Source organism: Nematolebias whitei, chromosome 21, assembly GCF_014905685.2.
Source record: "Nematolebias whitei isolate Nwh7 chromosome 21, NemWhi1, whole genome shotgun sequence".
Classification (NCBI taxonomy): Eukaryota; Metazoa; Chordata; class Actinopteri; order Cyprinodontiformes; family Rivulidae; genus Nematolebias; species Nematolebias whitei.
In genome coordinates, this window is record NC_056518.1 from 20,423,791 (window position 1) to 20,439,908 (window position 16,118).

Sequence of the window (16,118 nt, forward strand, 5' to 3'; positions counted from 1 at the left end):
GAGCACCTTCAGAATTTTTGTATTTGGCACTTGGAACAATTTTAAACACACTTTTACCACTTTGCTTACAATATAAAAATACACCCTGGTAAAAATAAACTTAACGTTGCTGCTCTATGTCAGTTTTAGTTTAGTCTAACTGCATCCCCATTTTGCAGAATTTGTAAAGAGAACAATTTCTTGCAACAAAAAGCGATTCTGAAAAGCTTTTTCTTTAGTCCTGACAATAAAAAAATATTTCCCACTTTACTGTGGGAGGATTCTGAGTCCTACTGACTTGTCTCGAAACAAATCTAATGATTTATGATATAGAAGTTTGTTTTCCAAACTTGGTCCAATTTAACACCCATCTCTGTCCTGCATGTGATAAAATGAGTATTTATGGGATTACTTCACCAGCTAGAAAGAAACCATGTTTAGTTGGAATTAAGTGCAAAAAATGTTAAATTGCTTAAACTAAACTGCTCACTCCTAAACTTCAAAAGTAACAGGCAATAAGTAAACATGAAGACTAATAAATTATTATTTAAGTGCTTAATTACTGTTTATAGACAGTAAGAAGATTCCCACGTTCGTCTTCGCTTATATTCCAATATGTTCAGCCAAATGTTTTATCCAACTAAATTTTGATTTGTATGTGAAATGAAGGACTTTGCCAAAACTTTTCTCGCACACATTTCCCATTGTGACTAACGCACAATAAAAAGACCTTTTGATGCTCCTCAGCTGACGTGGGGTTTCACAGAACCCTCAGCCTGATCCCTCGTGGCGCCGCTGTTTGGCGTCGGCTTGTTGCCGAAGTTCCAGTCCACAGGATTTAGAAGCTGCATGGTCTTCTTGTGCGTCCAGATGGGGTTGATGATGAGTGTGAGCAGAGCGAGTCCAGAGAAGAAAATTAGGCGTACGGGCAGGGCTACGTAGGTGTTGACCTCTTCCCAGTGGGTCAGCGTTACCCACCACATGTAATAGGTGAGCACCATTCGACAGTGGAACATGTGGATCATCACCCACTGGTTGGCCCTCCAGAACAGAGTGTGAGCCCAGCCAGCCTTGAATGGAAGAAAGGAAACCATTATAGAGATGTGACTAACAATCACATGCTTGTTAATTACCGACAAGTTAAGGTTGTAATTAAGAGGAACAGAGAATGTTTAGAAAACGCTGCCATTTTTTATTTTACTTCCTTTTTCTAAGAGCACTACTGGTAAATTGAATCTTGAAGCAATTATAAGAGTAACATAAGCAAAACCACAATGTGCTGTTTTTAGTTCAATTTAGTTTAGTTTATAAACTAAAACTTGTCAAATTGTGTTGGGAGTTTGCCATTTTCACTTGGCAAGAGATACCATGATGCCCCTACCTTTAGCAGCATCCAGGATATACAGGTGAAAGGTGTACTCATCTCCAGAAGGAGTGTAACCATGGGCAGGTAGTGGCCCTGGGAATCCCACACCACAGCTCCTGCAAACCCTGACAGGGCGAAGAAATGGTGCGTGGCCAACGGGAGGTCGAATGAACGAAACACCACACTGGATACGTGAAGTGCTACATTCTCAAAGACAAAAAAGCCTGTGGCCGTGAGGATGTGAAACCACGACCAGTCTTCTTGGCCCCTGATTCGGTCTTTGAACAGTGCAGAGTCCTCTGTCAAAGCTCGAAGTCCTGCTACGATACTCTGGATGCCAAACGCTGCCCGAGTAGCTGCCAAGTTCCAGAAAACCTTCTCCTTGGCTAGCAGGGAGTTGTAGGTGCAGGACAGAGCCACAGACAGGAGGTGGGAGAGGAGGAATATTGCTGCATAGAAGCCAAACCCTATACAGATAAGCTGGAGGCGATAATCCCACGAAAAGTATTCTGCACTGAGCTGAGGTGGAGGAGTCTGCTGCTCAGGATCCATCATGTTGTTAATGCAAGGAAACTGAATCTTAGCTGGGGAGTTTCACCTGAAGGTGGAAGATTCATGGTACAAGCATGGCGTGTGGCTCACCTGGAAAACAAAATGAAAGCTAATAAACAAAGTACAACTAGATACATTTGATTTATATAACATATTCACTGTAATCTAATCTTAGACAACTTAAATAAGCAGCATCCTAACAGTTAATGTGTTGATGATTAGTTAATGATTTTTTTTCTGCTAGTAAAATCTGGCAGATAAGACGTTACAACTTGTGTAGCTTTGATAATCCCAAACGATTTTCTGTACTTAAATAGAAGCAGTTTCAAAACAACTTGCTAACTTTTCACCGTATCAGCACAAACAAAACAAAAAACCCTCTGCGACCGAGATAAGCTAGCACATAAATAGTGTATTAATTTAAAATTATTATAATATAATAATAATAATTAACAGAAACTTACGATTTAAACATCTTCGAAACAAAACCAGAACTGAATGAACTTGAATCAAGCTAGAACAGGAAATCTCACGTCATGCGACTCTAATTTGGTCACGTGACACGAAAACAGGAAGTCACGCCTCCACATGTTTTAATGGAATTCCATTGGTCAGTGTAGCTCAGAGGCAGAATCCTATTGGTTCATATCAAGGCTCATGCTTAAGTTTGTCTCTAGCACTTAGTAATGCATAGACATTGTTTATATAATGTCTGTGTATGTAATGTATAAAACGAATCCTTGACCCACAAACTGGATTCAGGTAAATTAAAAATAGCAACAAAATTACATTTTAATAATTTAGAAGTATTGCTTAACAGCTGGTAGGTATATTGACCCTGTTTTGCGGTGCTATTTTTGTCCAACTGAGGGCAGTGTTGCTCTACTACATTTGTGCTTCTGCCTAATAAAAGTAACTAAATTTAAGTTTTTCCAAAACTTAATTTCCCGTTAGTCCTGACTTTACGAAAATAAATTAAGATTGAGCATATTTTTATTTATTTGATTGCATTCATTAAAATAAGCACGAACTACATGGTCTTGTGTGTGCAAACTATTCTGGTTAAATTAAAGAAAAACCGATCAATAGAAAGAATCAAATATTTCTTCAAGGTGTGTACATAAGTGGAAATGACCCACGTGGTTTTTTTTTTTTTTAATATGTTGCAAACCTTTTTTTAAATGTCAAACATATGACAATTTATTCATTTTATTCCCAGCATGTTTTAGTCTAAACTATGACTTGTATAATTCTGCACATCTTGAATTGGGATCTGAGTCTTGATATTTTTGAATGAAGTTGCAGCCTTTATTTAGTGCTTATTTCTTACATATCAAATAAAGTACCCACAGCAAAATAAAATAATTTGGTCTATGACATGCAAAGTTAGGAAGCTAGTATATGAACGTCAAGAAAACCTAACCCATTGATCCTCCCTCTTATAGTCAAATACCATTTCATAGCATTTCATTTTTCTATAAGTACTAAAGAACAACAGCAAAGTGCAAAAACTGACTTTACCCGTTGACCTTTGGGAACAAATACACACGCAGCCAAAAATTGTCCAAACTTTTTCTCCAAAAATTTAATTGCAGAATTATTTACAATGGATGGTCAAAGATGCACTCACTCAAAGATTTAAAACCTTAAAGTCGCTCAGCTTCAAAAGAAGGATGAGAAATGCACATAAAAATAATAAAAAAAATCATACAAAACAGCTAAATGCAATAAATTGCACAGAATTCACTCAGACTCAAAAATGTGCACATTGTTGATGTAAATAAATACAAAAAAACGGTACATAAGTGGGAATATGCTGTAATTCAGAACAGAAAATAAGTAAATAAGCACACTTTCAGAATTTGTTTCACATGCTATCATATCAGCTTATAAAACAACCAAAGTCCAAATTAAAACAGAAAAAAAGCAAAAGCAGAAAATAAAATTGTCTTAATGAGGCATATAATATATTTATAAATCTCTGTATATATTTCTTTACAAATAATGAATATTTGGCATTATATTCATCCTCACTATAGATATGATATACAAGAGATGAAAATAGTTTTCGCTAAACAACTACCTATTTTTTTTCCATATGATCTAGTTATTATAGATTTGTCTCACATTCCAAGTTAAAGGAAGTGTCTCAGTGATGCCGTTTCATGAAAATGTCCCCTTGGAATATTTCACATTGAGTTAAAAAGTGAAAAGTGAAGCTACAGAATAAAACTTGTTAAGGGAGATGCTCATGAGTTTTAACATTTTTACAGTTTTAGGGATAAGTCTAAAGTGTAGTCACTTGTAGCTGTTTTGATATTTTCATCCTTGTTTATTGTCCACTGGCAAAAAAAAAAAAAAAAAAGGGACAAATAGTTTTACCTGTATGTCTGTTAGCAAAATATCTCGCAACTCAGTGAACAATATAAAAAATAAAAAACTTGCAGAAAGTAATTATTGGATATAACTGTACAAGTGATTAACATTTGGAGTCAACCCAATTCAAGATGGCCACCACAGAGATGCATATTTAACAAACACAAAAATGTCCTTTACTCATTCACTTTTATAGATACTGACCAAATATCTGATGTGGTAATAGCTGAGGTGATCCCCAAGACATACTCTGATGGATAACAGATTGCACATTTTTTTTGTTTAAAAACTTGCAATACACTATTTGGAGTTAACTTTGTCTGTCTGTTAGCAAAAAAGCTCATGAACAACTAGACGTGCTTTAATGAAGCTTTCAGAAAATAATTAGTATATGTTGCCTACAGCTGATTAACATTTAGAGTAGGGATGCACGATATTGAATTTTTGGCCGATATCCAATATGTCGATATGTTAAAATTATTTGGCTGATAACCGATACCAATACCGATATATATATATATATTTTTTTTTTTTTTTTTTCCCTAGACCTACTTACAGAGACTACATAGCTTTCTCTGCTGTGGCATTAAAAAAACGACATTACTCTGCGTGGTCTTTGTCAATTTGTCCTGCTACCAAAAGTAGATGCCAAAAAGGGGACTGAAAATGATGTAACGCTTCAACTGGGATTATGTTTAATGTCAAATTTATTCATGACATTTACTCTCTCTAACACAATGACAACACTCGAACAGCGCAAATTTGTATATTTTCACAAATCTAAACTCAATGGTGCGCATGACGTCATAATGTTATGCTGGCACTGTAGGCATCCTTGTCACTTTACACACACACACTTAAACTATATAAAAATATATATATACACAGCACCTTTTATATCAGTTATTTTGATGGAGTGGCCGATGTCCGATATTTAACTCTATCGCTGATTTCGGACGATACCGATACTAAGTCGATAATATCGTGCATCCCTCATTTAGAGTCAATCCAATTTATGGCAACTAATTGTCATTTTCCAACACAGAAAGAGATATAACTCAGTGAATTTAACACATATTGAGCTAAATTTAGATGTGATGCTAGCTAATTCACAACACATACGCTGAGCATGACATTAAATGATGTCACATGAGATAGCACATCACAAGATTTTCAAGGTTTGACCAAAACGTCTACGTCAGTTCTCAACATAAGATGAGCTCAGTTTCAAACTCTGGCATGAAACAGTGAATGCATTCCTTAAAGGACTGCTAAACCTTTAATTTAAAGAGTAATTTGGAAGGTCAGCTTAAACACAACTCTACAGCTAAATTCTTAAACAAGTGGCCTTCTGTATTTGTGTGCACAGCTTGTACATCTACAGACAAGATACAGCGAAGAAAGTCCTTGAAAAGTATCCTTAAGGGCGTATAGGATCTATTTGTGAGTGAACGAGTGACAGAGACACTTGGTCTAGATGGAAAATCGTGATTTTGTCTTTGAAAGAGAAGCTCAAAGGTATCTTCTTCTACCAGAAACTCATTGATGATTTCAACAGACCCATTCCTTATTTCCAACTTAAGCTGTCAAGTTGCTTGTTCTTCTGCCGCACACATCTCTTTAAACAATTCCCATTCCCCCCGTGAGTTCTGGCACCGATCTAACGTTGGTACTTAGAGTGATTCGTTCGTGGACTGACTAGATAAACGGCCTCATCTCAATTAGTGCTACTCGGAGAAGCAGGAGCTTTAACGCAGGTCGCGTTTCCTCCCAGCTCTGCTCATTTTGCACAGTGGAGATCCTTCACTGCCACTTCAGCATCAGCCTTCAATGGAAGAAGCCAGAGAGAAACTGACACACGCAGTGCTGATGCTTAAATTTTTACAGAGCAGAGCCACTATTCAGCAGCACATTTATCAACACAAGCTCTGAAGGGCCTTGGAGGGTGTTTGCTTGATCTCACCAAGGACTCAAAATCTTACATAAGCTGCTTTGCTTATAAAGGCAGGCTGAAAAATCACCCAGCACAGTGCCTTGCTGTGCTCACAGCGTACAGCAGCAGCAGTTCTGGGGCTCAGCGCAGCGCTCTCGTCTTCTCTAAGCCAGCATATGTCAGGCTGAGACCGTTCTCCCTTCTCGCAGCCCTGCCACTCTGGCAACAGCAGGGGAACGACTCCGCTCTGCCAACAGCCTGGCATCGAAGGCAGTGACACTTTCCAGAAATCCGCTTCCACGTTGTTAAAGGTTACTGCCTCTGCGATGAAAAACGGCAAAATCGTTCACGAAAGTCCTTATTTTACCAAACAGGCGTTGGTTATAAGGAGACTTTTTGGACCAACAACACCATTTAGTCAAAGTTTAAGCCCAAAGGAGTCATGAATATATATATATCTGCATATACTTGAGAGAAAAAGATAATCATCAGGGCTTAAATGGGCGATAATCTTTCATTTAAATCATTATAACTGGACTTCAAATTTAAGACGTCAGAGCTGGACTACATACTAAATGCACACATACATAACATAAAAAAATACACCAAAGAGTTAAAAAATGTAAATCAATCTCCCGCTTCTTATAATAAAGACAAAGTTTATGATTTAGTGTTTGAAATGATGTCCTAATCGTTAACAGCGCACTGGGTTGAGTTGATTGCTTGTTTTAAACTGTGTTGATTAAAGAATTAGCAGCACCATTTTAGTTGTGTGATTACTAAGTGGTTTAAAGGAGTGATTTGACAACAAAATGGACAAGACGGCTCTGTCACGCCTTAACGAAGGGGAAAAAAATCTAACTGTGAATCACAGTTCATACATTTTTTACAGAGGACATTTGTAGGACAGGGATGTGCAAAAGTTACAACGAGTTGTGTCAAAAAAACATCTTGTTCTGTAACAGATTAGCAAGTTTGCAGAGAATAATTTGAGCTGTGTGACGCAAAAAAAAAAAAAAAAGTGGAAGAAGCAATTTACTTTAAATGCATTGTTCTACTGTAACAGATTCACCCAGGACATTAAAAATACAATAAAAATAAATAAATAAATAAATGAAAGCATTACATTTGCTTTGCATATCTTGACAAATGATTGTGCAAGCAAGCAAATAAATAAATAAATAAATAAATGCTCCACAAAAGAACAACACAACAAATGTAGAGTGACACTAATTTAAAAAGGAAAATTGTATCTCAGTCATCTTGTTTCCAGTCTAATCACAGTTATTAAAAATCTAAACGTCATTAGTTAAAATATCCAGTTTGCAAAAAAAATAAATAATAATAATTAGTATATATTAATAATTATGGGAGCTCCGTAAATAATAGATTTTTCTTTATCGACTAATACGTTTCTTTTCATTTGTACTGTCTGTTCCTTTAGCTTCCTTTCAGTTTTAGGGCAAACGGGTTATCAAAATTAGAAAGATGTTTTAAACTTATAATTGCTTAATACAATTTAGAAAAATACAAAAGTGTTTGATTTGTGTTATTCAATCTAAAATATGTAAGAATGTGTTTATTTCACGTAACAGATTATCTGAAAAAAACATGTTGATAACATGTCTGGTCTGATGTGTTTAATATCTTTTACATTCAAAATAAAAACACTACCAAACTAACATTTTGTTCTTATTGATTAATTTAAGGACTTACACCACTAACTGTTTGATTTTAGTGTCTTCATTTTGGGATTATCTAAAAGTATCACTATCATTAAAATCAGATTATATCAAGGTAAGGGTATAAGGAAATACTGGACATCATACAGGAACTTGGAAGTTGAAGCTAAAACATTTTAAGTCCCTCTCCACCTCCATGTAAACAAACAGGACATTGCTCCTGTAATAACAATAATAATGAAAAAACACAACTCAGAGAAAAAAAAAAAACACGTTGACTCTTGTTGATTCATACAGTTCTTACCGTGCTGCTGTATGTATAAATATTCATATTTCATTCATGTACATTATAGTAGGTGGGTCTTAAAGTCCCACATCCTTATTGCTGGTTTCAAATATCCAACATGGCAGCTCCCTTAAACTGGGTTCAGCTGACTTCAAGTCCCAGAACAAGCGAGGGTGGGGACACTCGGTCTCGTGTTTCTTTATACGTCGATGACGCTGATGTGTATGTAAGAAAAACAATAAGCATCCAGCTAGTTTCTCGGAACAACTTTGCACAAATTTAGGGTGACTTTAATCTTTAACGGGACTTGAAAAAACAAAACTTTGCCTGCATTAAGCCACCAGATCTCTTAAACTGAGAGGAGAGATACTTTCAAATCATCTGTGCTCACCTCATGTATTTACTTTCAGCAAAACACTTGTAATGTTGGATAAATTTGCTACTAGCTACTTTTAGCCCCTTGAAATTAGGGATGCACGATATTATCGGCATGGTATCGGCCGATATTAGCAATAAAGTTAAATATCGCACATGGGCCATTCCATCAAAATAACTCACTGATATAAAAGGTGCTGTTTATATATATATATATATATATTTATATATAAAAGGCACTGTTTTTGTATGACAACCCAGTGAAAAGGATGCCAGCAGCGCCAGCACAACGTGATGACGTCACGCGCGCCTACCTGATCTGATCACGGCGGGAAACGAAGAAGTGAAAATGTCGGCGGTGTGGAAGTTTTTTAAAGTGTTGGAAACCGATGCTATTCCGTGATGTGAGGAGGAGCGAAAACAAAGTCCTATAACACTTTGGACTTAGTTAATCATCTCAAGAAGTGTTAGAGAGAGTATGTCATGAATAAATTTGACATTAAACGTAATCCAAGTTGAAGCGTTACATCATTTTCAGACCCCTTTTTGACATCTGCATTTGGTAGCAGGCCAAATTGACAAAGACCATGTAGAATAATGTGGTATTTTAATTCCACAACAGAGAAAGCTATGTAGTTTCTGTATAGGCCTAGGAAATAAAATATTGGTATTGGTATTGTTTATCGGCCAAAAAAGTTTTAACATATTGGCAAATCGGATATAGGCCAAAAATCCAATATCGTGCATCCCTGCTTGAACCCTAGTTTAACTATATTTCTCTTTTTTCTTCTAGACTCACTTAGATATTGCTTGGGGACATTTTAATCAGCATGAATACCTTTTAGACATTTAAAATTTCATAAAAAATACTTCATAGATGAAAAAAAAAAGACTTTGATTATATCTTATTTGTGTTTTGGTATGTATTTACACACTTCTCATTAACTGTGGCTGAGGGTGCAACTTAAAAGTGCCAGAGAAAAGATAAAACAATTTAGTGTGCATGATCAAATATATGTGCAATCAAATCAGATTTGTCAAAGCAGCTATCAAGAAGGGGAAAAAGAACAATCTGTTTACTCACAAATAAATAATACAAGAGTACGACTGTGACCTTGGGTCTGTACATTTCCCTTGGAAATAGAGAGATTTGTTATAAGTGCATAAGTGCATTTGTCTACACATCTTAATCTAAGGAGTTACATAAAACGTCACGATTCGTGTTTTCTTTTCTCTACTGCATTAACGTGATGAAAATTGGCACAAGACTTGCATGTTTTCAGCTTCAAGTAAATGTCTGAACGTTGGCAACACGAACATGAGATATACAGGGAAGTTGTGGTAAAGCAGGATGTTTCCGTCATTCCGCCACCGATTCACACCGTGAAGAAAGTTCGACGATTAAAAAAAAAAGGACGGAAAGCTGCATTTTTCAGCTCCAACCAATGGAGAGCTTATGTAAGGTTAGCCTGAAGAACCTTAAACCTTGGGGAACTTGTGCCCATTTGCACACTGTTGAGGTATTCCAAGCATTGGCACTTTTTTGATTTCACAAGGAATTGGTGATACTTAGCTTGTGATTTACCTCATAAAAGATTACAGAAACAAATGCAACCTTAAAAGAGTGAGCAATACCGAAGGGTCACAAACTATTTGAAAAGCTTGAAATGAACATAGAACCTAATTATTAGCTCCAAGTACTGCTTGCTGGTAGGTTCTCCAAACTGCAATTTTAACATGGCACTTTGCAAATGGGGAAAAAAAATCTACCGATGTGCCCACTGAGGACATGAGAGCTTGTAGGTTGATTATCACCAGCAAACCAAGACAAAAAATAAAATAAAAATCCAACTATTTTGTGTTAGACAAACATTTTTGGTGATGTAAGGAGAGCTGCAGCACATCCTCCAGTGATGATGGCGATAAGCACTGAGGATGGCAACTATCAGACAAGAAATAAACAGAGGAGTAGAGAGAGTAGCAGTCTAGAAAAAAGGCTAGTTTGAAAGTTGTAGGAGCAGGGAGACATATAGGTCCCTGATCCTTCATTTTCTCAAAGTCTAGTCTGAGCCTCTGGAATATAGATCTCAATGCTGTCCGCCCGCTCCGAGGCCGAGTCCTGCCGGAAGGAGGCTGCACGCTTGGCTGCCATGAGCCGCCGCCGAGCCTCCTGCCGGTGCCTGTCAGGGAGGTCCAGGGATTTCTCCCTTGTTACTGCGCTCTTCTGTCGAACTGTCTTCTTTGGTACAGGAGCTGGTGGCTGCAGGAGGCACAGACAGTAATCATTACATTGTTGCACCATCGTTTAGGCCAGGGGTCTGCAACCTTTACGATCAAAAGAGCCATTTTTCACCTTTGTTCACTACATTAAACGCGTACGGAGCCACAACAACCTGCTACAACTGTGGTTATCAACTGGTGGCCCATGGGCCACTTTAGGTTTGCTGGTGGGGGCTTTTGTAGCCAGTTAAGGTGGCATTATAAAGCATAAAATATATGATTTTTAACAATTATTCAAGAAAAATACCAGATACTTGTGAAGGGACATTTTTCCAGTTTTTACCATTTTTTTTTTTAATTAAAAAAATCTATAAACTCTGCAGACAGTTCTTCATTTAAAGAAATAAAGCATAAAGATAAAGTTTTACTCCTTGTAATCTGTTTGAACTAATCCTTTTTTGTTGTTTGTATAACTAATAAAATTCAGTTTTATGTCAGTTTTGGTCAAAGCTTGAAAGAATCGCTGCAGAGGGACCAAAGAGCCGCATGTGGCTCCAGAGCCACAGGTTGCAGACCCCTGGTTTAGACTAAATGCGTGGAAACAATAAAAAGTATGCATCTCAAGTTGCAGTGACAGAATGTCTGACTCCTCACCTTCTCTGGGTTTTCAACCAGCTTCCAATTATTGTTCTTGATTTGCTGGAGCTCGTCAAACTTCAGGTTGACGTCGTCAATGGAGAGTTGTAGTAGGTCCCAAAACCCAGCCAAGTCCTGAGAGGTGGGTCGTGGCATGGCACTGGGGTCCTGGTGGAAGCAGGACAAAGACATCATCAATGACAGCAACTGCTTTTAATTGCACTTCATCTTAAATCCACTAGATGTCCTCCTGAAAACAGACATGTCTGAAGGGACTTGCATATTTTCATGAACGAGATCTGAAATAATAAAACCGTTTTTAATAGTTGGGTCTTATTTATCACTCGGTTCTGGAAATGAAAAGCACATCAGAAAAAAAAAAAAAAGCTCCGTTCTCTGTAAACTTGGCCTGCTGCAGGTTTTCATGAGTCAGCAGTTTCTAGATGGATAAAGTAATATTTTTTGCTCCAATTGTCTTCCTGTTAAATCAACTCTTTGTAACAAAAACAATGATTTTTTTTTTCCGCTTTTTGTTGGAGTCAACACGATCAGACATATTTTCTTTACAAATAAAAAAGAAAGTATTTTTGGTGCTTTGGTACGCATTTGGTACGCATAAAGGCCTACGGTTTCTTAAAGGAATACAAATCAATGTGACATTATAATAAAATAAAAAATACATTATCTGGAATCACACACACAATAATAATGATGATGATAATAATAATAATAATAATAATAATAATAATAATAATAATGTCAAGGCCAAAGTAAACATTTTATTATATTGGTCTGTATCTTGCTTTGAATGTTTGGGATGGCTATAATTTTTATTTGCGCAAAAATGGTAATTATAAAATTATCCTACATTTTAAATCAGGTGGAGAATAACCCCCACCCTGTTTTAACCAAGTGAAAGCCTTCACATTGATTCAGCTTTTGTCACATTCCTAAATACTGTTCTGCAGAAGTGTTTAGCAAAGTGAGCTCCAGAGCTGACAGATTTCGTATGAGTGGAGCATTTTAAGCTCTGGCTATGTCAGTGTGAGTGTTAAATCCTGAAGCACTCCACTTGCTGTCAGTCTCTGAAGATTCTTAAATCAGGCTTTATGAAAGTTGATCGAGGATTTCAAGAGAAGCAGGTTGATGAAACAAAATCAGCGTACCCTTTCTGTCTCTAAATGTGGACATTTCACCAATAAATGGAAAATGTAAAGTGAATATTGTTACATTTGGAGTTACAGCTTCTTCTGATGAAAAAAGTAGTTGCCTAAATTTACCGCATTTTCCGCCGTACAAGTCAATCGTGCGTATAAGTCGCATCAGTCCAAAAAAAGTCTAATAAAGTAAGAAAAAACACAAATAAGTCACTTCGCTGTATAAGTCGCATGTATTATGCGTCACCGCTGACCACCTGGAAACACGGGCCGGTGCTGTGCCACAAATCGATTGGCTGCCAAATGGCGGCCGTTGGAGCATAGCATTAGCAGCAGTAGTTGTCAACAGCCTAGAGGGCCCTCTTGCGCCTCTAGCGGCTGCAAATGGTAGTGTTTAATCTGGTGCATGTCAGAATAAATGAAAGCGTCAGTCAAAAATTGTGTTATGAATATGGAAAAAAAACATAAATAAGTCTCTTCGGTGTATAAGTAGCAGAACGTGCAAATTTATGCAAAAAGGTGAAACTTATACACCGGAAAATACGGTACACACAGTTGTCTTCTTAAGCAGTAAAAAAAAAGGACTTGACTTGCCCTATAAGGCTGGTTTGGTGTGTCTAATACTCAATTGCCATTCCTTCTGAGTTTTCTGCTGCAAGTTGCAAAAAAACAACTTTGCTATCTCTCATCATAACCCCACACCAGCTTCATTAGAAAAATGTGCTCTTGGCTTTGATCTATAAAACGAGTTGTGAAGAGAAAAATAAAAACGGAAAGTGAGAATCCCTGACCTTGTGCACAGTGTGAGCCATGAAGCAGCTGTTGTGTTTGTTTAAAGCGTCTTCTCTTTGCAGGACAAAGCTGCTTAACTAAACATACACACACATACACACCTGCCTACCCTCGGTCACAGTGCTTTCACCTCAGGGTGTTGAAATGAGCTGCTGATTGTCAGAGTTGCAGTTTTCCCCACATCAGTAAAAATATTAGTTCTGTTTTGGTTTGTTAGAAGCAGCTAAAATCATTAAATGTATACTAAAAGCTGAGAGATCACATGACTGTATCTAATGACAGAATATTATTATTGACTGCCTGCTTCTGTGTGTGCATGCCGTCTGTCCTTCTGCACATCTCATTAACTAGACATGTTTGAATGAAAACTGCAGAAGTAATCACTGGATCTACAACAGACTAACTTCTGGAGTCAACCCAGTTCAAGATGGCTGCCACAGCTGAGCAACTTATCAAACATAAAAATGGCTAAAACTGTCAGCTTTACAGAAATTGAGCTAAAATTTAATGTGGAAGTTGCTGAGAGTCATCCCCAACACAAACTGAACGCTAGCTGAAAGAAAACTTTGCCATCAACTATTGATGTGAAATGTGTCTGTTAGCAAAATATCTCATTCATTCAACCTTTATTTATACAGGGTCGTCTCACTGAGTCATGAAGACTCATTTACAAGAGCGACCAGTAACTGTATCTCATAAACTGAACAGATTTGAATAAAATGTTTACATGTAATGATTGGATGTACAGCTACAACTGAATAACTTGTAGAGTGAATTAAATTCAAGATGGCCGCCATCACCAGCTGACCTTGAAAACACAAAAATGACAGTATTGGACAATCTTTTTGATACTAAGCTAACATGTAGCGTGGTAGTAGCTTAATATCATCCCCAACATATATCTTCAGTATGACAGGTTGTGCGTAGTCTGTCTGTTAGCAAAATACCTCATGAACCAGTGGTGGGTTTTATTTAAACTTTCAGAAACAGTCACTTACATCTACAACAGAAAAAAGCATGGATACCAATGTGGGTGTAATGTTTTAAACTAATTCATTATTCATTCTTAAAAATTAGGCTGCGATTTATGCAATTTGTGAAAAAGTTGCACTGTCACATTTTTAAAAGTTCAGCCTAGACTGGATTAACAAGCACCAGAAATCTCAGTGTGACCCATTTAAAACTTGTCAAATGCTGCCATATATATATATAAAGTGAATTTTCTATTGAACCATTAAGTGCACATTTTAAAATGAAATGCATGCTGGTGTGAAAAAGGAACCCAGCAGCATATTTCTTTAAACGTCTGTCCGTCCTTATTTTAAGCTTTACGCTTTAGTAGTTCTGGATAATCACACGGAGCGTGTGCAGAACTCAGAACAAAGACTCTGCACAGCATAATTAGGTCTTACCAGGTTTTGCTGACACAGCCAGTAAAACTGCTGGAATTTCTGAGACATGAGCAGCTGAGCACTTCCCACTGCACTTCGGATTTTACCCAGAACTGAAACACAAGCAAAGCAATGCAGTATTAGACGTTTCCCACTGTGGACTGAGGACACATCGGGTTTGGACCAGAACACTCACTGTCCTCGGACAGGTCGTTCTCCTCGGCCTCTGCCTCCATCTCCTTACACCAGCTCTCCATCCTCTTGGTCTCTGTGTGCAGCAGCTGCATGAACCAGCTTCCGTCTCTCCGCAGGGAGGGAGACACCCTTCCCGTTTCGCCTGATGAAGCTGCACTCTCTCGAGGGGAGGGGGGTTCTAGCTGCCAGGTGGTTTCGCTGGTGGTCTCTCGAGGACTGGGCGGCTCAGCTGGGGTGCGGTAATCGTCGCGGTAGCTAAAGAGGCCCTGGGTACGAACTGTCCGTACAGCTCCATATTGGGTCGGCGTGCTGGGCTCCGAGTGCCGTTGGAAACCCCCACCGAACTGCAGGCCCTTGTCCTCCATGGTGGGAAAGCACTCCAACTCCAAGTCGGCCTGCACGGCCGCAGTCACGCTGTTGGAGCGTTTGAACCTTCCCTGTCTGTAGAGTTGAAAGGGAGGGATGAAAGTCCACAAAATGACAAATAATAGCACTGAAAACAGGGCTTGTGTACCATGGTGAGATCAAACATCAGACAGAATTTTTGTAATGAGTCTATAGGAGCCATTAGCTCACCCTTTTTTGTCATCCTCTACTTGGACCCCAACAGAGTGAAACTCCCGTGAGCCTTTGCCTTCAGACTCAGAGTCCGTGGCTGCTTCCACCTTAAAAAAATAAATAAAAAATCAACCAATGCCTCTCATTATGTGAGTTACCATTCCCCTGTGCCTCTGGGTTTATTGGCTTGAGAACGAACAGAACAACTTAACTGTACATGGCATGTCAGGGAGTAAACATTATATGATTTATGGAGGCTGTAAAGGCGGCCTGAGCTGTGCTACAGCAGAGTTTAGGATTCTACAGAATTTAATTGAAACTGTGAAACAGGGTTTGTTTTATTGCTTGCAATAAAGTAAATACTTGTTAGGTCTTCACGATTGGTTAAAACAATAAAAGCTTTTTTCAGATTTCCTGTTGGAAATCAGTAGTGTCGTGCTTTATGGATTTGATAGATTTCGGAGCCATGGTTTTCTGTTGTATTGCTCCGTTTCATTTTTTAAAAATTATTACCAGATTTGTTTCCATTGGTCTCCCCTTACACCTGGCCAATATGTATCATCTAGTTCCTCCGGGTATGTATACTGCTAGGTTTACATGTCATTTTTATCCTGCTTTCA

The 16,118-nt window shown here is 37.9% G+C and overlaps 2 protein-coding genes across 2 annotated transcripts in view; both read right to left on the bottom strand.

Annotated features, from left to right (window-relative positions):
* Positions 1-571: 571 nt before the first annotated feature.
* cln8 (CLN8 transmembrane ER and ERGIC protein) lies at positions 572-1,967 on the bottom strand. Its single transcript, XM_037694856.1, has 2 exons — positions 1,361-1,967; positions 572-1,049 (listed from the first exon to the last, which is right to left on the bottom strand). The coding sequence occupies exons 1-2, from the start codon at positions 1,898-1,900 to the stop codon at positions 723-725; spliced, it is 867 nt and encodes a 288-aa protein (XP_037550784.1). The 5' UTR covers positions 1,901-1,967; the 3' UTR covers positions 572-722.
* An 8,635-nt stretch (positions 1,968-10,602) lies between these two features.
* Positions 10,603-16,118, bottom strand: part of dlgap2a (discs, large (Drosophila) homolog-associated protein 2a) — a 64,279-nt gene continuing 58,763 nt past the window's right edge. Inside the window, exons 7-11 of the mRNA XM_037695013.1 lie at positions 15,517-15,605; positions 14,942-15,381; positions 14,767-14,858; positions 11,424-11,573; positions 10,603-10,809 (exon numbers count right to left, since the gene is read on the bottom strand). Coding sequence (XP_037550941.1) covers positions 10,603-10,809; positions 11,424-11,573; positions 14,767-14,858; positions 14,942-15,381; positions 15,517-15,605 — 978 coding nt within the window. The remainder of the gene's footprint in view (positions 10,810-11,423; positions 11,574-14,766; positions 14,859-14,941; positions 15,382-15,516; positions 15,606-16,118) is intronic.